General features: G+C 39.1%; 1 protein-coding gene across 2 annotated transcripts in view; it reads right to left on the bottom strand.

The window, feature by feature from the left end:
- NUP210 (nucleoporin 210) overlaps positions 1–23,720 on the bottom strand; it is a 93,561-nt gene that overhangs the window by 16,409 nt on the left and 53,432 nt on the right. For both annotated transcript variants that reach the window (XR_014545335.1, XM_083602896.1), the window contains exons 16-30: positions 22,754–22,927; positions 22,226–22,418; positions 21,827–21,933; positions 20,383–20,487; positions 20,195–20,296; positions 18,446–18,574; positions 17,022–17,149; positions 15,812–15,947; positions 14,683–14,745; positions 13,730–13,909; positions 8,761–8,841; positions 8,423–8,554; positions 7,223–7,381; positions 4,008–4,093; positions 1,169–1,343 (exon numbers count right to left, since the gene is read on the bottom strand). Coding sequence is in view for 1 of the 2 variants with exons in the window: in XM_083602896.1 (XP_083459022.1) it covers positions 1,169–1,343; positions 4,008–4,093; positions 7,223–7,381; positions 8,423–8,554; positions 8,761–8,841; positions 13,730–13,909; positions 14,683–14,745; positions 15,812–15,947; positions 17,022–17,149; positions 18,446–18,574; positions 20,195–20,296; positions 20,383–20,487; positions 21,827–21,933; positions 22,226–22,418; positions 22,754–22,927 (1,950 nt within the window). In the remaining variant the exon portion in view is untranslated. The remainder of the gene's footprint in view (positions 1–1,168; positions 1,344–4,007; positions 4,094–7,222; positions 7,382–8,422; positions 8,555–8,760; positions 8,842–13,729; positions 13,910–14,682; positions 14,746–15,811; positions 15,948–17,021; positions 17,150–18,445; positions 18,575–20,194; positions 20,297–20,382; positions 20,488–21,826; positions 21,934–22,225; positions 22,419–22,753; positions 22,928–23,720) is intronic.

Genomic DNA, 23,720 nt, shown 5'->3' with positions numbered 1-23,720 from the left:
GTATACACCAATATTTTAAGCCATGTCTTGCTGCCTCTAAAATGCTGCTAGCTTCATGCCAAGTCCAGCCGTTCCTTTTCAAGCATGCATTCAAGTTGCTTTTACATTTAACTCTCTTGACAAGTCTGATACTACTACAGTGGTACCTCGGGTTACATACGCTTCAGGTGACAGACTCCGCTAACCCAGAAATATTACGTTGGGTTAAGAACTTTGCTTCAGGATGAGAACAGAAATTGTGCCGCAGTGGCGCAGGAGGGCCCATTAGCTAAAGTGGTGCTTCAGGTTAAGAACAGTTTCAGGTTAAGAACAGATCTCCAGAACGAATTAAGTTCTTAAAATAAATAAATGATAACAACAATTTATATCTGTTGCTGATTTTTAAATATATATATCACTTTTTATGTTTTAAGTAGTTATATTATGCTCTTTTAGCTGTGAACCACTTCCTGGCAGGCCTTTTTGTCTCAAAGGTCTGTATTTCTTAAAAAAAAGTGATTTCTGCCACATCCCCCCATTGGTGCAACTAGCTCATTTAATGAGCCAGTGTGCAGGGACGTAGCAGACTTACCCCTTGCCCATGGAATGCCAACAGAATAAGCTATGGCCAGTGCAATGATGTGTATGGAGGCACAATGAGCCTTTAATTAATTAAATTCTAGTGGGAATATTTTAGCTTCATCTTCTTTTAGAGGCTTAGTTACCCCCATTCAGGACCAGGGAGTACCCCACACATGCTCTCCCCACAACCACAAGGAAATGCAACTTTCAAGAACAAATGCTTTTACAGGCATGGGAACAGTTACTTATTACAGCTTATACAAAATGTTGCTTAAGCTTCACATTTATTTTTACAATCTATTTTTCAATATATAAACTATCTGTTAGTATATCTATGTCCAGCAAAACAGGTTCATATATTAGTCATGTGTACCCATATTTTCTTAATTTTGGTCAGCATTGTTACATTTAATCTTTTCCAAATAAGCAATGTCAAAGTTTTATTGCAGAACAGCACAAGTGCTTAGCCATTCTGTTAAAACAGAATTGATGGCTACTCTTTTGCACTTTCCAAGCTGAAGTTACAATTACTGTCTCCAGCTGGAATAATGGGAAATTACAATTTTAAATCAGAGGCAACAGGAAAGAAAGAACACAAAAACACTACCTTGATAGTGACAGTAAGGGTCTGGTTGATTCCAAATGGCTCTTGTGAAATTACTTGTACTGTTGACAGTCCTATCAAGGATCCAGAATTAAGGAGGCCTCTCTCATCAATCTGCACCACAGGAACTCTATCCTGACCATCCAAGACATGGTAAATTAGAGTAGCAACTCGGTCCCTTGATAAAACAAAGAGAAAAATAAATAGAACCACTTTAAGACTCTTAAAATGCAAACCTCAATGTTTGCAACATGATTTTATATAAACCATGTTGCCATATGTCAGCACACCACTGATTTGCTGTTGAATTTTTATCTAAGATTCAAGGGTTCAGATTTTGATTTCAAGCATCCTTGTAAGACGTCTTATCTGTGCTTTTGCATATATTACAATCCACTTGCTGTTTGCTGCCCTGCAGTGTCATCATTCACTGATGTAAACTTGATTCAGAATACTAATGGACAGGACTCCAGGATGCTGCCTGCCTTCCTATAAACAGGCTTCAGAGTAAGATTAGTCTGCCAGGTTCAGAGCTGGTATTAAAAATACACAACAGGAACATGACTAAGCAGAACTTCCTGGAAATTGTTTGTACACAACATTGATTTTAAAAAACGTCTCTCCATGGCATTGCTGTATTAATAATAATAAAAAATAGTGCAAAGGCTAGTAATATGACTTACACATATTCTATGCAACACATGGCAGTACTAGCTGTTTTATTCAACTGGAAATATAGGTGTTTTATATAAACAAATACAGTAAAATGCCAGTATGTATCTTAAAATATCTGCCAGCAAGCATAATTTGGTCCCCGAACAGAAAGTGTGAAGCTGTTGGGATTTAATCACACAAAAGAGAGTTTTTTGCTCGGTAGACATTTGCTTTAAGAAGCACTTCTATTTCAATAGAAATCACTGTGTGTGTGTTTTTAATATAGCCAAAGAAATGCACAGCATCTAGAAGATCTTCCCTATCAACTTGAACTTCATCTTGTCAAAGCGGCAAAGATGATTCAGCCAAAGATGACACAATAAGGCCATGTTGGAGGATTTGTTTCGTTTATGAAGCCAGACTCACTCAGTGTCCATTTTCAAAGGCAGCACAAATCCATGGAGATGATGGGCCTTTTATGCCCTTTGAAACAGAGACAGTATCTCCCTCTCTCTCTCTTTTTCTCTCTCTCTCTCTCTCTCTCTCTCTCTCTCTCTCTCTGGTCTCCATAAACTCCATACTACACTGTCCTACCCCCACCCCCCTTGTAACAGCTTCTCCGGACGGATTGCCTAACTGCCATTTGCCATTTCTTTGAAACGATGGCAGCTTTCCCCTTCATGTTCTAATATGCCAAACTGACTCATCTATATTGATGCTACTGTCCCGAAAGAAATGGTTTTCTTTCACTGATTATTTTCTTTTTTTCATACAAACTGAAATTAAAGCACTCCAAAAGTTCTTAGAGATGTTCCTCCCCAATATCTGGAGGACTTTGTTTTTGCTACTACTGCATATGCATTCGTTAATGTGCGCACCCTTAAGGAATAATTTCAACTGAGTTAGATTGAACATGCATGGCTTAATTCAATAGCTATTCCTTAGGCATACATGCACAATGCAATCAAATAACTGATTTCTGGACACTAAAACTTCTTTGGGAGACCATTTATCCTAAGTTGTCTGTATGTGTGAATCTCTAAGGAAGTGTAATTTGAAATCATATCATAATTATTTGTAATTCATCATTTCAAGTGCTTCTTCTTACAGTCCTATACACACTTACCTAGAAGAAAGCCCCATTCGGCTCAATGGGTCTTTTTTTCCTGAGTACAGGATTGCACTGCAAAGTGGATGTCAACTTTTCCTTTTATATTTGAAAATAATTACGTTTTCCTAAACATAGCTGAATTGAAAATACTTGTAAGGATGAGTACTTGAATACTAACTACCCATAGTAAACAACCAGTTTGTTCATTGTTTCAGAAGCTAGAATGAGAACTATCAACAGATTGTCATCTGTCAAAAACACATTTTCATTTATTTTAGCTATTAACATTTGTTAGTCACCTTTCTATGAAAGAGCTTAGCTCCATGTGACATATAAAAACACAAAGCAAATTCTAGAAAAAAAGCTAAAATGAAACATTTGAAAACATGCTTACAGTGGTACCTCGGGTTACAGACGCTTCAGGTTACAGACTCTGCTAACCCAGAAATAGTACCTCAGGTTAAGAACTTTGCTTCAGGATGAGAACAGAAATCATGTGGCAGCAACAGGAGTCCCCATTAGCTAAAGTGGTACCTCAGGCTAAGAACAGTTTCAGGTTAAGAACGGACCTCTGAATTAAGTTTGTAACCCGAGGTACCGCTGTAGTTGGAACAGATTCCCTCAGGAAGTGGAGTATTCTCCTTCCTTGAATATTTTAAAGCAGAGGTTGGATGGCCATCTGTCATGATGCTTTAGCTGAGTTTCCTGCATTGTGGGGGGTGGGTGGGTTGGACTAGACCTCCAGGGTCCTTTCCAGCTCTATGATTCTATGAAATTTTAGAGGGACCACCATGTTAGTTGGTTGCAACACTACCACCACCACGAGATGGCAATTTAAAGACTAACAAATAGCCTTTCATGGTCTAGAGCTCACTTTGTCAGATGCCTTTATGAAGGGAGATCTAGTCCATTAAAACTTATGCCACAATAAACACATTCTTTAACGTGCCACAAGACACTTCCCACTGCTTCCTCCTGGTTTTCCACCCCCTATGATTTTGCTTTTGGTTCCATAGTAAAACTATTATTATATCAAATCATTTATAAGACCAAAATGTGAAAAACATAACCACTAACCTGTTTGTCTGAACTTTAAAAAAAGAGTTTGGCGACATTAGGATCTGTCCTACTTCTACTCCCAGAATAACTAGTTTCTCAAATACCTACAAAATGAAGAAAATTTTTTTTCCAGGCTTTTACAAAAGTAGCAAACAGATACATGTACTAGTCAAATATGAAACCGCTGATCTCCTAACAAAAATATGTAACTTGTCCTTATGTAACACCATCTTTATAAAGACATCCAAGGGGGATCCTGGAAATTACAGACTAATTGACTTAACATCTGCTGTGGGAAAACAGTGGAAATCATTATTAAAGATAGAATTACAAAGCATATAGTAAAACAAGTCTTGCTGAAGCAGAACCAGCATGATTTCTGCAAGGGTAAGTCCTGTCTCACTAATTTTTTACAGTTCTCACAATAGAGAGATGTAAGATGTGGGGTGATAAGATTTGAGAGAGAAGAATTCCACTTGTGGGGTACTTTTACTAAAATGAATGGGAACCAGTCCCAATTGCTACTGCAACCATAAATACCGCAGATGTTGTATAACTATCATGGTACATAAGAACCAAACAATTTATTGTTCTTATCTTTCTAAATGTATGACATGAATTCTCTCTGTTTCCTATCTTCTAACAAAGACACAACTTCAAAACTGTGAGCAGATGACTGCTCCATAGCAAATATATTTGCTTTTAAAACAAACAGACAGACATTTAATGTTACTTAAAAGTTGGAGAAAAAACAAGGGGACTGGCAGGTTAGCGGCAGTCTGGTATATTCTGTTCCTATAAGAAATTTGTATGAACACCTGTAGGCCATAATCTGTAATTTGATATCCAGTGTACTTCAGTGTGCAGTAGAGTCAAAAACATTTCTACCAACACACATAAGGAACACATTCTCCAGCTGCAATTGTATCTCAAGAGTCATGTGATACGTCATAAAGGATAACAGAAGCTGCAAACACGAAGGCATTTCACATCATCAAATCTTATTCTTAGCTCCCTACAACTTCTTTCTTATAGTGAGCAGCACACCAGAGCAAAAGGAATTTGAAAAGAAGAAAATGTTACGTGCTGCACTTTAAACAGCAATTTCTGTTGACCATTATTTCCATCCAGCAAACTTGAAGCAGGGGGATTAGCTAAAAGCCCTATGCATATAGCTACTATTTACGTATTTGTTAAATAACGTAACTTTTTTAAAATTAAGATTCCATTCAACTGTTTTGCAATGTGTAGGCTCTGAAACAAAGTATTTTCATCCAGAGTGCTGCTAGCACAGAATACTAAGTAGCAAGGGATATTGTTAGACTTCTACAGACTCATGAAGTTTCTAGCTGTAGTGCCATTAACCAGCGGAAAGAGAGCACTAACTATTCTCCTGCACCAGGATGAGGATGACCTCAAAATGCCATTTTAAAAGTGATGATTATTAAATATCTATGGCTTAATGATGGCATCCTGAAACCAAATTTATATGAGGAAGAACACAAATTGACATCATTGAAATCAGGCACACAGGATTTTGGGCAGCAAATCTTAAACAAAGCATTTACGACAAAAGAACTCAATGTAAGTGTTAAGGACTTGTCTGTAGACTTTGTTTTTTGAATCATCAAAGTGTTATGGTTCTCTGAAATTAAGAGGCAGCCCAGGCATATTTTTGTGAAGTCTGTATTCCATATATAGTTTTGCCCCCTATTACTTCTGTGACTGGTTTATTGGCTGACATAGTGCAAAATAAAGTATCTGGGAAAAGCAGGTGCAACTGTTAGGCAAAGATATATAAAAGCAGAAGACGGCTGTATCGATGCTCTCTGCCAATTGATATTGATACTTTATAATATATCCATTGTTGTACTCAAGGAACAACTTTTGTGAGTGCAACCGAATTCCAACTCCAGCTTGCCACCCAAATCTGCTCTGAGGGTTTCCCAATCCTCTGGGAACAGATTTGGGGGCAGTGTGAGGAGAACACGGGGGGAGAGGAGAGCAGGTTTTGATGTTGTCATGGAGGTTTTTCCTTGTATGCAATAACTGGATCAGGACCAGCATATAGATGAAAAATGTCAGCTTCAAATGTCTTACACTTAGGGCTTTATCTGTGTATACATTTAAAGGAGCCTGAACCAGCTTAAAAAAATATATATATTCCAAATTATATATACTTATGGAGGTTTGGAAGTCTAATATGAACATGCTGGATTCATTTGAACACCACTGCTGTACATAATTAAAAAAACTAACCCTAATAAATGTATGTTGGCCTTTTTAACCAGCTTTAATTAATTCAATTTATTTAGCTCCATGAAAATGCCATTTCAGCTTCATTAATTCCGCTGTGATCCTAAGCACACTTTATTCAAATTAGGAGCCAATGAAATCAATGGGACCTACACTGTTGTAATTGTGTTCAGAGTGAAGTGACAGACCTCAGCTGTTGAGCATAATTGTACTATCTGAACTATCAGAGAGCATCAAAATAAATGCTAAACCCCAGAAAAGTTATCATGAAACACATCAGATTCAAAACAAACAAATCCAAATACTGTAGAGATCTGAAATACTGGTAGAAGTTGAGTGCATCTTGATATGCATCATGATCTTGTTGACACCAGTGCTTCTTTCATAGCCCTATTTCTCTATAACTACACATCTTACTAATGTAAGGACCTTGAGATGCATGGCTGAAATTCTACATTTAAACTGACCTGAGAATTCTGATGTACTTATCCAATGCTACAGTGCACTAACTTCAGGATTGTGTGTACCCTATACTATGAAAGCAATTTATATAAAAAAATCTGTAACTAGAAGAGCAGGATTCTGAAACAACAAGCTTATGCAAATGTCAATAAATTTGCATATATTCACTTGCTTTGAGTAATGCGTTGTGCTTCTCCTGGTTAAGGACAGGGACAGGATGCCGTGAGATACTTAAGTTACTAATCCTCAGCCATTCTTCTGGCTCCAGAGGTTCTACCAGATATTGCGTATGAGTTCATCTTCACAGACACAGCATAAAAACAAGCAAGACTCAGGTTTTCATGGTCACAGCCAATTATGCAGCCATTGTCAATTTCCCCACCATGTGCATAAGTGGAACTGTGAAACACACATACAGGCCTTGCGGTACTGAACTGGCCCTGACAGCTAAAACACACTTGTTTTTCACCAATCACAACAGAATGGCCCTGTAAGGAATAGCAATGTAATAATACCTGTATTTGGATTTCATCTGACAATTCTTTTACCATGTGGCCAAATTGCCCAGCAGAAGGATCAAGGGCTTTGACAACAAGCTTCAACCCTGTTCTTCCTTTCCCTTTACCATAAACATCCACTGCAAAGTTGCATTGGGGGGAAAGCTGAAGAGAAGCCTGAAAGACAAAATATTAGTCTAGGTAAGGAAGGAATTTCATTTAATATATTGGTTCTAATATACTTCAAAACTCTTTAGGTTCCTGATCTCAGCTCTGACAACAGAGCTAAATAGAATTATTATTAGAAGCCATCCTGTAAATTTAGGTATACTTTGGTTGCTACTAGATTTCTTCTCTGAACTTAAAATCAGAATTATTGTAGGACGTAATTCTCAATAGGTCTAGGACCCCTCAAAGGAATCTGTTGGCTGGGCCTGTTCAGAGGGCACCAGAGAAGACTATCAGGACATGCCATTATCTACAGGTCCCTATTCAGGCTACAGTATGTAGCATGTGGACTAAGCCACACTGTACAGTTAACTATTGCCAAATGAGTTCTGATGGCAGCAGAAGTAGCAGGAAGGCTCATCCAGTGCTGTTCCTAAATACTCATTAAAATATGGGAGCTACAAATCTTATGATACTGCATGACTGCATACATGCAGAACCTTCAGCTCATATGCCACAAAGCCTCTTGCTATTTACACTCAAGAGCCATCTGAAAGCGGCAACCTACCGCAGTGAAATCAAGATCAGTGCTACACCCTCTAGCTAGATCTCTAGCTACCATTTTGACACAAAACCTGTCCTAGCCCATGACTGTCCACCAGGCAAACCTTGCCATGAGATTGCTCTAAGGTTGAATGATGCCTAGTGATCATTTGATACTGGGAGACTGTTATGAAGTGGAAGGTGCCCATCAGATGCATTCCAAGCAACAGATATGGCACTGAAATCAGGTAGCAGAATTGGTTAACCCAGTTGTACATAGGAAAGGATGCCTGTAACTCCAAGCAACCATTATTTCTGGCACCAGGAGAAAAAAATATTGGGGTGGGGGGACTTGAAGGAAGAAGATATACAAACACAATTATCTTTCTGTAGCTGCCTTCAAGGTAAACTATTAGAAAATGTAGACCAAAGTAAATGCACCCGTGGGTGAAAAACCCCAAGTGGGGGGGACTCACTCTTTGTTTAAATTTTAAACTACAAGTTTACCTCACTGAATCTTGTTTTCACATCCAGGACGTCCCTTTTTGTGACAGACCAATGAAATGTTAACCCTGGCACTGCATTGCCAAATGAAAAAGGAGTTTGGTTGCTGGTGATGCCCATCACATACACTGGCATCTGGAAGAAAAGCACACATTTTAATAAAGAAATCACCCAGTGAATTTTTCCAAAGTTGCGGTCACAAACACAGAATAAGTTGATATATGTAGCAATAATCAATTGCATCAAGTCACCAATTATATTATGTCAAAACAGGCCCTATTTTATTTGACCATAACCGAAAGAAAGAAAATGAAATCGAGAACTGTCTACATTGAACTCACCTGAGTGCCAGTTTTCATTCGTGTAATGGGTGCATGAATTCTAACAGCTTCAAGCCGAATTACCTCAACTTCCACTTTATCCTAAAAGGAAAGACACAAAGTCCAATATTAATTTAATTAATTGTGCTTCAAAGGTGGATTTTCATTTCACTTCCATATCTTTTGAATGAATTGCTCCACTTGGAAGAGATAAGTGCAGAAACCATTAGGATACCTGGCTGTCTTCATTTGTTCACATTCTAGGCTGCTTTATCCCTAGATCTCAAGACCAAGAACAATAAACCATCCAGAATAATAAAAAAGAATAAAATGTTTATTATTTTTTTATGCCCATTAACAGTTTAACCCTGACTAACATGGGCTAGCCAAGAATGGAAAAATATTTCAGTGGTTCTGAGAACATTTTAAATTCAGGCTTTGGTGAGTCTTAAGGTGAAAGGAGTTGCCTAAAGGAGTGGGGTGGAGAGTCATTAAGAGGGCACACCAACAGAATATTCCATGAGGGTAAAGCTAGCTGACTGGGTGGCTTTTAGGGAAAAGGCAGTTCTCCTAAACCTGCAACACTGACTTGTTCTGAGCAAACAACACTAATCTCAAATGCTAAAAATTGCAGAGGTTATTAGATGACTTAGCTACATTTTTTTTTTATGCTGGCACATAATATTGATGAGTAAGCTATGCTTGTTGCAATACTTTGCTCGGAAAGCATGTGGTTTTAGAATCAGAATTTTGTTACAGGGGATGCAATTTACCTGAAACATAAACATGGTAAGACATGTCACTTTTTGGATAGAAGAGATTCAAAATAAGAAAATGGTTTCTCTTTAATATATTGTTACAAGTGAGATGTGCAATATATATATATATATATATATATATATATATATATATACACACACACACACACACACATATATTGCCATGTATCTTTATCTACCCTAGGGGATTTCTGCCCATGGCTCTAGCCAGGAGACCAAACAAACAAACAACATACCAGGCAGAAATATACCAGGAAGGACTAGCAAATTTGGTCAGAGTACGACAGTCTGAGAAAGAAAAAAAAATAGCTGGCAGGACAAAAGAGACCAGAGAACTTCACCCAGAAACAACAGTCAAAGAAAACGCACACAAAAGTGCAAGCCTGAACCAGATGATTCACAACAAGCACAGGAGAGCTGGAAGAGAGATCTGCAATGGTGAAGGCAAATTGAAATCAAATCTGATATAGGGAGCAGCAGCAAAAAGAAGTGAGAGTAGCAATTGGCCTTCATCCACAATGGGGAGCTCACATTCCCATCCTGTGGTCACTGATATGTACAGAGAAAGGGCTAATACTCCCCTTTTTTGCTTCCCTTCCCCCAATTAAGAGTCAACATTCTATGGTCTGTGAGTATGCGCATTCCTCATTGCGATGTTTCTTAGAAGTTTCTGTGTCCTCCTCCCCTTCCCCACCCCTCTGGTGCAGCTGTGAGGGGGCTACTTTTGCATGGGATAGAGCCTGTTCATTGGCTCCACCCCAGATGTGGAATGCTCTTCATCCTGAGGATTGGCTGGCACCAACATTGCTCAGTTTCTGGCACCAGTTGAAAACCCATCTCTTCTGCTAGGCCTTTGATGAGGATTCATATACTGAGCCTATTAAAGAGAGTAAGTTAACTCAAGTAGAAGTTTATGTGCTTTTAATGTTTTATTGAAGGATTTCATTGAGTGCATTTGTTTATTGACTGTGACTCACACCCGGACATCATTTGTGATGAAGGAGGGGATATTTTCCCCCCAATACATAAATAAAATATTGGAAGCATTCAATTAACCATAGTATAGTGTTTTGCCGAAAGCCTAAATTGTAGTTATTTTACCTATGGTTTGTTGAAACCAGCTACTTTCATAACCCAATGGTTGACGCTGGTTTGTTGCAAACAAAGCATATTTTAAGTTAACTACAGTTTGTCAAGTTCAGATGACAAAAAGAGGCAGTTAGTAAAAAATATAAGTGGAATCTTCCAAACCCCTCCTTGCAGTTGTGCCAGGTGAAGAGAGAGGAGGGGTATGTGAACCCAAAGCTTCCACAGACTCATTGCCATGAAGATAAATCATGGTTTATTGTGATGTAGGAATGCAACAAATAAGGCACTCAAGGCAACCCACAGCATGATCAATAAAAAAAAAAGTGAATACAAAAATACATAGAATTAGTATATGTGGGAAACAGTAGATAATAACATCAAACATCAGAAGGACACTGACAAACTGGAACGTGTCCAGAGGAGGGCAACCAAAATGGTCAAAGGCCTGGAAACAATGCCTTATGAGGAACGGCTAAGGGAGCTGGGCATGTTTAGCCTGGAGAAGGAGGTGGTTAAGGGGTGATATGATAGCCATGTTCAAATATATAAAAGGATGTCACATAGAGGAGGGAGAAAGGTTGTTTTCTGCTGCTCCAGAGAAGCGGACACGGAGCAATGGTTCCAAACTACAAGAAAGAAGATTCCACCTAAACATTAGGAAGAACTTCCTGACAGTAAGAGCTGTTCGACAGTGGAATTTGCTGCCAAGGAGTGTGGTGGAGTCTCCTTCTTTGGAGGTCTTTAAGCAGAGGCTTGACAACCATATGTCAGGAGTGCTCTGATGGTGTTTCCTGCTTGGCAGGGGGTTGGACTCGATGGCCCTTGTGGTCTCTTCCAACTCTATGATTCTATGAAATAAAAGCAAGGAATCCGGAAAACATCAACAGACAAAACATTCAACTGACCAAAAGCCTGACAAAATCCCTATATCCACTAACAGGTTTAGGCAGGCAGAGACTTGAAGTATATAATCCACACTTCTATTTTGTTTGGAAATGTGATGTCTCAATTTAAAAATAAAACCTGCCAGATCCTGAACTGGCCACTGGAAGAAAGGAAGGAGGTCTAAGTTTTTAATAAACATCTACTTTCATATAATTATGATTAAATAGAATATCAGATAATCTTGCTGTGAATTGTATCATTATTTTTAAAAGCTTTTCTTCCCCACCGAGTTAAAAAAACAGTAAACAAAGTCTCAGAAAAAATTAAGTTTAACTGAGGTATGCCTATGCTGACAGAAGAGATGAAACTACAGATGTGATATATAAATCAGGACACCATAAAAACTCAATGACAGATCAAAGTCAGCTTATTATGAAGTGCTTGTCCATAAATGACACATCAGAATCCAGGAAAGGAAAGTAATACATCAACAGAACAGGATTCAGGTTCTTTGTTATAAAAGGACATTTTAAGGCTGGATATCAGGTCCACAGGCTTATACAATAATTTAATTATTGCTCACCATAAAGTAAAATCAAGCAGCATTTATGAGACAAAAAGATGGGCAGGCAAAGAGATTGAAGAGGGATTCGTAATTGGAAGTAACATAACATTTATGTCAAGTTTTGGACTTGGATAAAATCCTAGAACAGCCACGGATTCACTGGATGACCTTGTTAAAATTCCCCTCATTCAATCTCTTTCCTTCATCTAGCTGATGGGAATATATATCTTGCATATCAGAATACATATCAGAATACAGGGTTATTCTTGAGATGAATGAAATAAGGCCTGTAAAACCGTATGCATATCATTTACAGTCCTTACTCACAATGGAGACTTTAAAAATCTCCATTAATGTATCTAGGCTAAGAAGTAGTGAATGGTACAGATGAAAACAGACATGAACAAAAGTACACCCCTTCAGAAAAGAAAGGAGTAAATGAGTTAAAACTGATGTTTTAAATTTTTGAGGATTAATTTCTCTTTTAAATTTTGTATATTGTATATTTTATCACTGCAAGCAGCTTCTAGACCTAGATGGCAGAAAGCAGTAAATAATTTACAAAAAATAAATACAAAACAAAAATTAGCATTTTATGTAAGTGATATTTAATCACAAGAACTCTCACTGAGGTATGCATTATTATATTTCTTTTGCTGCCCCCCTTCTTTATGCTCTGTGTGATATTTTACTTCAATATGTCTCAGCCATCAGTTCCATTTGCTCTAGGCTACTGGTCTTCAGTTGGTGAGTTGGGACCCGCTAGTCCCATCATACAAATATGTAGTTAAAGATTAAGAAATGGGTGCCTAAATGGGTTCTGGATTTGAAAAGGTTGAAGATACACTCTCCAAGGAATGAGGTGTGGGTATAGAGGTCTGGACTTTCCCCTGCTTGTTTTTGAGCTATCTTCCCTGAAGAGGGTGCTTTTTGATTTTGATGCTGCCACTGAGCTGGCCAGGATCTTATCTTCATTTGCCAGCTGGCTGCTGCAGCATATACTCTGAACAAGCTTCAGGCCTGAAGCCTACATTGTTGGAAGTGCTCCTCCACTGTTGCCCATAATGGAATAACTTTTGAGGGAAAGATTAACTCTGTCAGCATCTGCACTTAGGGAACTTTCTTTCAAAATGGGGGTTATGTTCTAAGGTTTGGGAACTGGAAAGCTGGTAGTGCAGAATGACGGCCATATTGAATTGGGCTTGCTTCAATGAATTTGAACTGCAGCTGCATTGATTCAAAGTTCAGTAACCATCACTATGTACAAGTCAAGACAGTCTGCTTCCTGACAGGAAGTCTCCTGTGCTTTGCCAAGAATAACATGTTTCTTATTTGCATCTTGGGCACTTTTCCTTCACTGGTTTCATTCGAGAATCCATTTATAGCTTTTAATGGAACTGTTTATCAGCCTCTGCCTTTGTATAAAAGAAAAAAAAGGAACAGATAATTGTTCCAAACAGCTATGTCAAGTAGGACCTTTTGGTGAACTACAATGATTCTGAGCTCACTTGACATATTCACAATGTAAAAAGTATGTCTAGACCACAGTCTATTACATGTGTAAATGTACTCAACGTGGAATTATAAGCCTCAGTTATAGAATAAAATGCAGAATAAATAAGATAAAAAATCTAGCTCAAGGTTACAATATATGCATATATCTAAACGTTACCTGGGATACAACCACAACTTTACCAGTGTCTGCATTAACAGCTTGAACCATCCCTGTTATAGTACTGTTGCCCAATGACACTCCTGTTACAAGGCCACTGCTGTTGACGGAGGCAATATTGGCATTGCTGGTGGATAACATTATGTTGGACTGCGGCTGTGGTCCTCCCTCAGAGGTAATCTGTGTTTGTTGAAAAAACAAAATTAATTACTAACAGTAATTACATACAACAGGGCTCAGATCCTTGAAGATTCAAGGAACCTTGCAAAAGTGGAACAAAAACTTAAGTCATAACCAAAACATGTTTTTTGTTTCGTTTTTTAAAAAATCCCTTACTGTACAAGGATGATTCGAAAGTCACTAAATGCTTGCCAGGTGAAAGGGGAAAAACGTATTGGATTGTATCTTAAGATCAGAATTTGTTTCATCTGAAAATAATGCAGCCTGTGACTTGTGAAGAGATTATTAGGAGGACCTCATTTTAGTTCTAATTTACTGCAGAGGTCTCTTCAAGAGGTTGATTTCCATTGACTGTACAGTTCATGGCAGGATAGAGCAGTCTTGCCCAATCTGGTGACCTCCAGATTCTTTCTATTATCACTCTCAGCAGCCCCACCAGTATGGCCAATGGTCTGGGATGATGAGACCTATAGATGGCTTACTACGAAACAATTGTTCATCATTCAGTGCAATAATCTTACAAATAACTCACCTGAATCAAAACAAAAAAATTTTTTTTCCTTCCAGTAGCACCTTAAAGACCAACTAAGTTAGTTCTTGGTATGAGCTTTCGTGTGCATGCACACTTCTTCAGATACCTGAAGAAGTGTGCATGCACACGAAAGCTCATACCAAGAACTAACTTAGTTGGTCTTTAAGGTGCTACTGGAAGGAAATTTTTTTTTTTTGTTTTGACTATGGCAGACCAACACGGCTACCTATCTGTAACTCACCTGAATCACTGCACCTATGAGCAATGTGACTTTTCTTGGCATCAGTCTAAAAGGAGGAAAGACCTAGAAGTGAAAGGGCAAGCATTAAGTGAAAGGCCCACTTTTCAAGGATTACGTATCCATTTAAATCTCAGTGTTTGCAGTTCTTCTGTTTGTCCAAATCCTCCTCTTGTCCTCTTTTTCTTTCATGTGTTCTCTCCTCCCCTATATCAATAACAGCTACTATGTCTGGAAAATACAGTGATGACTATACAAGCAACACCTCCCACTATGCCTTACCATCCATGTGGACATTTGGTTTATTCTCCTAATTATGCCTCTTTTACTCTTCCCTGTGGTGAGGAATGAGATGGTGCTGAGGGCCTCCTCTTCTCCGATACAGGTCATTTTCAAATCTCCTTCCTTCACCCTTACCTTACATTTTCCATCCCTGAAATGCCATTTAGTAGTTTTTAGTCACTTATCATGGGTCTGGCCAATGAGATCTACAGCCCGGCTCCCCCTCTTCTTCTTTTTAAATGTTTGGCTGACCTTACCTTCAAATTCCATTTTGCTATAATTTTCATGAGTCAGTATTTTCATTGAAGGTCCCATAAAATTCTGTGGTTGTTTCATGAGCTTTTACCTTCATCACATATTCCTGTGATTTATCCTATTCTTCCCTATTATTACTATCCCCCCATCAAGTTCCATCTATCCTTCATTTTTGCACCTTTCTGTATATACACACACAACTATATAGCAGAGATGGCTAACCTGTAGCCCTTCAGATGTTCCTGAACCACAATTCCAATTGTTCCTCGTTATCAGCCGTGCTGGTTGGCGCTAATGGGAGTCATGGTTCAGCAACATCTGGAGCACCACTGGTTAGCCACTACCACTGCACAGGGAACTATAATGCATTTATTGGCTTTGGAAAGCTAAATACATGGAAGGAATCACCATGCTTATATTCTTGCTTAATGATACCAATACCTCATCATCATCATCATCATCATCATCATCATCATCATTATTATTATTATTTCAGACATCTTATTAATATCAAAGGAGTAGTTCTTTGAGAAACCAAGCAGCCTCATATTAAGGAAACCAGAAAGCATTATCTGTTAAGAGTTAAAAGGTTTACTTCAATCTGCTGTGGAACTGAATTGATCCTCTCTCCATATCTGTCAGTGGCAAAAGCTGTAAGACTGGTTTGACCTATGGCCAGTCCATGAACTAGAAAAGCAGCAGTGTATTCATCAGAAGCTTCACTGAGAGGCCTGAAATGTAAGAAAATACATTAACTGGACAAACCACGTACAAAGCAATGAAGACAATATACAGCACCGGGGTCTAGAATTGCATCTCTCTATGTTGCTAATGATGAAATCCTAAGTAGAACAATATACAAGAGCGGCAAGTTAAAAACAAAATGGCACAGATGCTGACTGAATCTTAAGTAGCTTTTGTCAAGGATGAGGCGTTGACATCCTAGTAAGTAGCACTGCCAATACCAATGTGCTCAACAGGCACGGAAAATATCTATTTGGAACAGCATCAATATATAAAGCCCCTTGAGTGGAAGGGAATGAGAAACTGAAGGCCTCCGGGTTGGTCCGAGTCCTTACAGTCTTTCATTCTGGCTTGTGGCCTCTATTCCATCTGCTCTGTCCCTCTGCTCAGCTCTGCCACCTTTTGTGGCAGCTGTGCAATCCTCCCATCTGCCACAACCTCCTTCACTTCACCACAGCAATACAGCTGCTGCCATGAGGAGACAACAGTCAGAGAGACACATGTGTGAGCTTGGCAGCCCAGCTACGGAACACTAGGGCTAGAAGAGAATACACTGTGTTCTCCTTGCCATTTCCCCAACTGCCAAAATGAGACTTTTCAGAAGAACCAAGTAAGTCCGGGTCTGTGGAAGTGCAAGACAGGGCTTCCTCAGCAGTGGCACTTCAGTTTTGGAGCTCCCTTCCAAACATGGCCCATCTTGCTCCCACTCTGAATAGTTTCTGCTGTTAAATAAAGATGCTGATACTTTTTATAGTGCTCCTTAACATGGGCACAGATAGGCTTTCTCCACAGAGTGTTCTTCCATTTTGTGAGTTGACTTGCAAACTGCTAAAATGAGCATCTTGAACATTTTGTAACAGAAAAGCAAGATTATAAACATATAAATAATAACTTTAAACCATGCAGTGATGTTTAACATAATCTTTCACATCCATCATAATATATTTCTATTTGTCCCTTCTGTGAATGCATACTCTCAGTACAGCCTCTCTGCAAATACCTTGCAGTATTACTTTTGTTCCTTTTGCCTATAAGTGAACACAAATTAAAATAGCACTTACTTTAATGAGATAATTGGAGATGCTGCCTTTAGATTTAAGTCCATGAAGGCGAAGTATTTAGCTGGAAAGTATTTCTTGGAAGCATCCAGCACTCTGACGTAAGCGGTAACTTTTTTGCCAATCTCTACCTGCAATGCATTTGTTTACAGATGTTCACATTTTCTCCCAGATTGTCAACACCTTTATGATTAATACTGATAAGTTGCTAAGCTACCAGTGCTGGATCAGACTACTGCAAGGTAGCAAAAGAAGGGAAGTCATTCACTTTACTCTTCCGAAGTGATAGTCTGTTCAGACTTGGAATAGCCACCCTTGCCTACTACTATTATTGTGATATTTGTATGGGGCTAGAGATGACTTTTTGGGTGGTGGCCGGGGGCAGGGAACACAGTACATTAGAGAGTTAAAACCCTTGGCATACATTGGTCTCGTTCAGAGGTAATGCTATGTTATTGCATCACATTTAAATGAGACCTTTATCTCAGTAACTCTAGGTAGGTCAGTATTATTATCCTCATATTGCAAGGCAGGCTGAGAAATAGTGACTTGTTGAAGGCCACCTAGTGAGTTTTCACTTCAGTATCTTTGGCAGTATGTTTTACTAGCTCTCTATTACTCTGTTTCAGGACCCCTTAGGGTCTGTGGGCAGCTTAGATACAATGTCCTAATTAAGCCCACAAGTCACCACTTGTAATGAATAAATGAGCCCCCAAAAGCCCACTTGTATAGAATGTCTTATAGCCAACAGTATATGTTCTGTTAACATGTTAGATGCATGTAAAGGGAAATACTGTGTTGACTTCTGAGTGGTAGAGCTGGCCCATTCATCAGGTGGCAAAAGCCCCCCAGACAACACACTTGCCAATGTCTTGCCGCCTTCGTTCAGTGCTGAAGCGCCTCTGCCACTGGTGCCAATTTTGGACACGATTGCATCCATTTTGAGCAACAGCTTGCGCAAAATCACACCCCCAAATTGGCACGATTTTGCCTGAAATCAGCGCTGATGGCACTGCTGCTTTGCTACCAGCATATGTGGCAGCATGCATGGTGGCGGCAGAGCAGGCAGCGGTGGCAAGAGAAGGTTGTTGTAGGTGGCAATGGCCGTCAGGCAGGGCAAGACAGCACTTCCCATTTCGTCTCCTGCTGCTCCTGCTGAGTAGGCTGGCAGATTTGGTTCCCATATTGAGTTGTAGTTGTCTGCAAGTAAACCTTGGTGCACAAGCTTCTGCTTGCAAGTAAGGGTGCTGTGGGATCAAGATACCTAGGTGTGCAGGTGTACGATCACCCAGAGCACCTACTTTTTTTTTTAACCACTGCAAGTGGTTCTTCAAAGGAAGCCAACATAAAGTTGGGGGCAGGGCTAAAAGTGCAACCAACATGCTATTCCCCTGTACATGAGTAATCACATAGAAATGAATACTAACCTTGTCAACAACTCCAACAGATACTACTTGTATATCAGACACATGCACTTCCACTTTGGCAAGAGTAGTAGAAGCAAGGCACAAATCATGAATCATTATAGACAGTGACCCTGGATGTAAAGGAGATACCTAAAATGCAAGAAAGGATGGGAGGGGAGAACATACAAAATGCAATTCTTAATGGTTCTGAATTTTCTTACAGCAATCAACAAATGGAACACTGCTATCCTGGATAAAAGAGAAATGCACCAATATTTTAAAAGGCATTTTTCCTCTAAAGGAGAATCTACCCCTTTCAAGTAAAGCTGTAAAATATAGTTAAGCTTTCTCCTGTCACTGAGTTAGTGCAAAGGGCCTGTAGGTAGCAATTGCATTAACAGACCCTAATGCAGAGCGTAACCTCTAGACCTGTATTCTCCCCACCGGCATCAGTAACACAAAAACAAAACACAAATCATGAAGAGAAAGGAAGAGGTCTTTTTTTAAGGACCTTAAAAAAGAAAATACAGACAAAATTTGAGAAAAGCAAGATATATCATGCTAAAGTGCGACACTTTCTGGAATGGCTGAGCCTAATTTCACTACTACAAAAGGCATCAGATGAAATATGCATAAATCTGATTTGCTGATGCATTTATTTATGTAATTGACAGGTTGTAGCCAAGCAAGTCCTACTCAAGAGTAGACCCACTGAAATCAACGAGTCTGAGATAGCACTAATTACAACCAATGTTTTTTTATTGCCTCCCCAAATGGCTCACATCAACACAGAAATGAGAGGAAGGTCCCGCCCTCAACTTGGTAAGTAAAAGGACAAGACATACAAGGAAAAGGGAGTGGAGGAAAATGGCAGAGGAAGGAAATCAGTTTGAAAAGGCCAACATGAAGGGGCGACTTGTAGACAGGCATTTACAGTCAGTTGGGGCTAGGCTAATCTAGCTGGTATAGTAACTGATCCAACTAATCTCTGAATTAGAAATTATTGTATTAATCCAAGTTTTAAGATGTTTTGTTAAAGTAATTCTTTATACTATTATGGCTACAGAATGCTTTTTGATGCTTGTATTTCTACATTTGGAAAGAGATGTTTTATCTACACATTTGCCCAGCAAATGACAAAATAAGTCATACACAGAAGGGTTTTTTGTTTTGCTGAATTTAATGACACAGTCTAAATTAGCCAGGGAATAATTTATCCAGGACTCAGAGGAGAGTCAGTCAAGAGTCTTGGTAGGCCCTAGTCACTACAGGGTAAAATGGAAAAGTTCTCTCATTTCCCAGGACTTCATAGTGGTCAGCCAGCTTTATTATTTATTGAAGTATTTACAACCTGCACTTTCATAAAAGTATATATCAAGGCAGTATGCAGCATACAATATACTAAGATCCAAGGTTTTGATTTACCATGTTCCTGGGCTCTAGTCCACTTGATTGTAAGAAAAAAACCTCAAAATGGTTTACAGTATGCAGTCCTGGACACCAGGAATATATCTCGCAGAAGCCCACTAAGATTAAATACTGGGCCTTGTTTAACTCCTATTCATTCCAAATAGATTTGTTTGGGATATGTTCCTGGGAGGCTGTTCCCATAATTTCCCTAACATAGAGGAGTTCTCATTGGAAATTCTAAGGCTGCTTTATTGAAACTAATGAGCATGACTTCCGGCTCCCGCCACTCTACTTTAGAAAAATCATTGTGTACTAAAGAGTTTCCCCTCTAAAGTAAAAACAGTGCATTATGCTACTTACCACTGCAACACCTTGAGCTTCTTCATAAGTCACTTTTGCAATGTTGAGAGCACTGGTATTAACAAGAAAATATCCAGAGCCCTCCTTTATGAGCAGTTCAGCCTGCCAAGAAAAGTACATATTATATAATTTACATAGCTTATATTTTTGCACAGTTCGCTTAATAATGAGTAAACGGAATGCCTTACCTTGACAGCCTGGTGATTATAGATAGTCACTTCTTTAGGACTCACTTTTACATCGTCCACAAGTATTAGCTCAACGCTGGAGGACACAGGTGTAAGAGGTTCATACTGTAAGGAATAAAGAAGGCAACCCAAAAGTGCCACATGAAACTTCTGATCTGATGTCATTTCAAAAAACACTTTGTTTTGTACTGTTTGTAATTATGGTTTATCACTGCACACCATATACAGTAGTACCTCTGGATGCGAACGGGATCCGTTCCGGAGCCCTGTTCGCATCCAGAAGCGAACGCAACCTGCGTTTGCGCTTCTGCGCATGCGCGTGACGTCATTTTGACCGTCTGCACATGCGCAAGTGGCGAAACCCGGAAGTAACCCGCCCCGTTACTTCCGGGTCACTGCAGCACGCAACCCAAAAATACTTATCCCGAAGCTACTTCAACCCGCGGTATGACTGTACTGATATTGCAGTATAGAAATGGTGGCATACAAAATATTTAATTATTTGCAGAGTTTTATTATAGTTAAATAGATTGTGAAAGACTGCTTCCCAGAAGCAGGTAGTGTCTGGACCTGACAACATTGCTTACTTGGCTTTAAGTCAGCACAGTACAGGCACAGCTGCAGGAGCATCTCATTGGCTCTGCTGCTGCACCTGCCCAGTGCCAACGTCCCATCACCTCACCCTCTTGGTTACTGGCATTCACCTCCAAGATGGGATGCCCCGTAAGAAATGCCACCCTGTCTGTCACTACTGCCTAGTAACTAGTTCATCATTCCTGTATTTCTCTATCTTGGCATAACATGCCAATGTATTTTGGTGAGCCTCGGCAAAATAAGCCTATTCTTCAGCTCATGGTTCAGTGGTATACCTTGAAATGGCATCTAATTGTGTTTTCCACTTGAGATCTGAAGTAAAATTAGACTTCATTAATTCCTCACATTAGCTCTACATTCTCAATCAAATCTCCTAACTCCCACTCCTTCTCTTTGTGAGATGGAACTTAATACCGTATGATCTTAGAGATTACTTGGTACTATGTAGTGATGCTGACAATGGATGCTCCCTTAATCTAGAAGAGGATGATTAGGGTGCAAGCCAGGCATTAGTAAAGCATGTGGGACATATGATGAGGCATTTAGAGCTGCAGCTGTAATAAGTGACTTCGATGCTCTGCATCAAGGCAGAATCAGTTATCAAATCAGGTATACAAATGCAGAACTCCATAGTATTTGATTATAGTACTAAAAGAAAAAGGGGAGCAATGGCACTTCTGGTGCTGGGAAAATGTATTTAAGTGGTTCTGTCAGGCCCATAACTGTCTGCATTATGATGAATATATTTTAAAGCTACTAAAATGCTATATAAATGCACTAAAAAAAACTGGCTATAGCAAATATACCTCATTAGGGCAGAGTAGGAAAAGCTGGAATAAAACTGCATTACCGGTTTATTCACTTCTGCAGCAGCAAGATGAAGATGTTGATATCCAGCCGCAGTGGCAGATATAGTCACTGCTCCAGGTTTATTGTGAACTAAAACAGTTTGCAATCCTAAGGAAAAAAGAAAGACAAAAGTGGAAAAGGAGCATTTACTACCTCGTTAAGCGTCAGTATACAGAAGCATGGAGGTAACTGACCTTCTTTCCCTCATTTCATTGTATCTTTAAAACAGGACTTTTTAAAATGGCATTTTTCTCATCAAAGTGTGAACAAAAAGAATCAGACCCATTCCAAGAAGGAAAAAAACACCCTACAGAAAGCAAAGTGTTTTGATCTAGCACTAATGCCACCAAGTTCAACCAGTTTACACAAACAAATGATACATAATGTCCTGGAGTCGTACCATGCATTTTGTTCTGACCATTTCCATGATTTTTCGAAAACAGCTCCATTGGCATGTCGGCTTCTATGCTGGCCAGTGAATATTTTGTTGATTCCCAGATAATATTAAGGGAACTAAAATTGTCAAATTTACGTCCCTGTTGATCATAAACCTCCATCTCCAGTACTGGATTGCGATATTTCGAGACAGGGACCTGGAAGAGAAATCATTTTGTTTATAAACAGGAAAAATTATCCTTGGAATTGTGTAGAATTGAAAGACAAGCCATGGTGTATTGTAATGCAATCATATTTTTCAACTGAATACATGTTTGAAGATTTCTGTGAAAAAACAGGGGAAACTGTCGTCTCTCAAGCGTGTTGAAAGGTTGCCTACATGATTGGCCCCAGCCGTGTGCTAGCAGGAATTTAAACATTTAAGCAGCATGTTGGGATGAGGCCATAGAAAAACAGTTCCTATGCCATTTCTTAAATGTCTAAAGGGTACTTAAATACTAGTTAAAGATAGGTATTTTACTATCATTCTTACCCCTTGCTTGTTCTGATGAAGAAAAGGACAGGAGAGACCAATCTCATGTTCTGCATATAAAGGTGCCAAAGTGAATCGGGAGGGGCTGGCACAGATCAGCGTCAGAACAGCAGGTTCAGCAGCTGGAAAGGGATTAGTAACCGTGGGCTTGTTTCCAATTACTAAGGAAATTACCTGCACAAAAATGAGAAAATGAATGAAAAGAAAATATGAATGCTGTGTTAGGAAGGCATTTTGTTGTCACACAATCTAAAGCAAACTCACTTCTCTCTCTCGCGCTCTCTCTCTCTTGCAAGAAATATTAAGCCAACATGAGTTTATGTTCCAGTAATAACCTGCACTCCTGACAGATAAAGATGTATCATTTTGACATTTATTTTCATACACAGTTCCATCCCATTATCAAAGCACAACTTCTCACTGATTATTGCTATCATACCAAGTTTAACACTGCAAAACAAAAATCAAGCTTTTAAGATTTTGAAACAGATGGCAGAGCTTTCTTTCTTCAAGGAAAAGGAAAGTACAAAGTAACTGGTACGTACATATACCAAAGGCTAGTTTAAGAGTTGTTAGTTTATTTCTTAATGCTCAAGGCTTTTTCATTTTCTTTCCTGACAAAAGCAATATTCTTACCCTATAAGAATATCAACTGACAGCACATTTCAAGTCATTGTAGATTATATGAACACTATGAGAACAACCTTCTAAGTGTTGCTGGTTCTATATTTTTTCCTCTCTTTGTCTTGACCTGAACATGAATATTTTTAATGAACATACCTGGCTGTACCTGATAATAGACAGTAGGTGACTTTCATCAAAATGAATATGCAAATTCAGATCCTTTTATGGGGTGCATCAAAGTCTTACGACACTTGTGAAATTGAGCACACTCAAAGAAAGTTAATACAGTGGTACCTCGGGTTAAGTACTTAATTCGTTCCAGAGCTCCGTACTTAACCTGAAA

The sequence above is a fragment of the Podarcis filfolensis genome (assembly GCF_964270895.1).
Source record: "Podarcis filfolensis genome assembly, chromosome: 2".
NCBI classification, from domain to species: domain Eukaryota; kingdom Metazoa; phylum Chordata; class Lepidosauria; order Squamata; family Lacertidae; genus Podarcis; species Podarcis filfolensis.
Note: the sequence above shows the minus strand (reverse complement) of the source record. Positions and strands in the feature narration are given on the sequence as shown.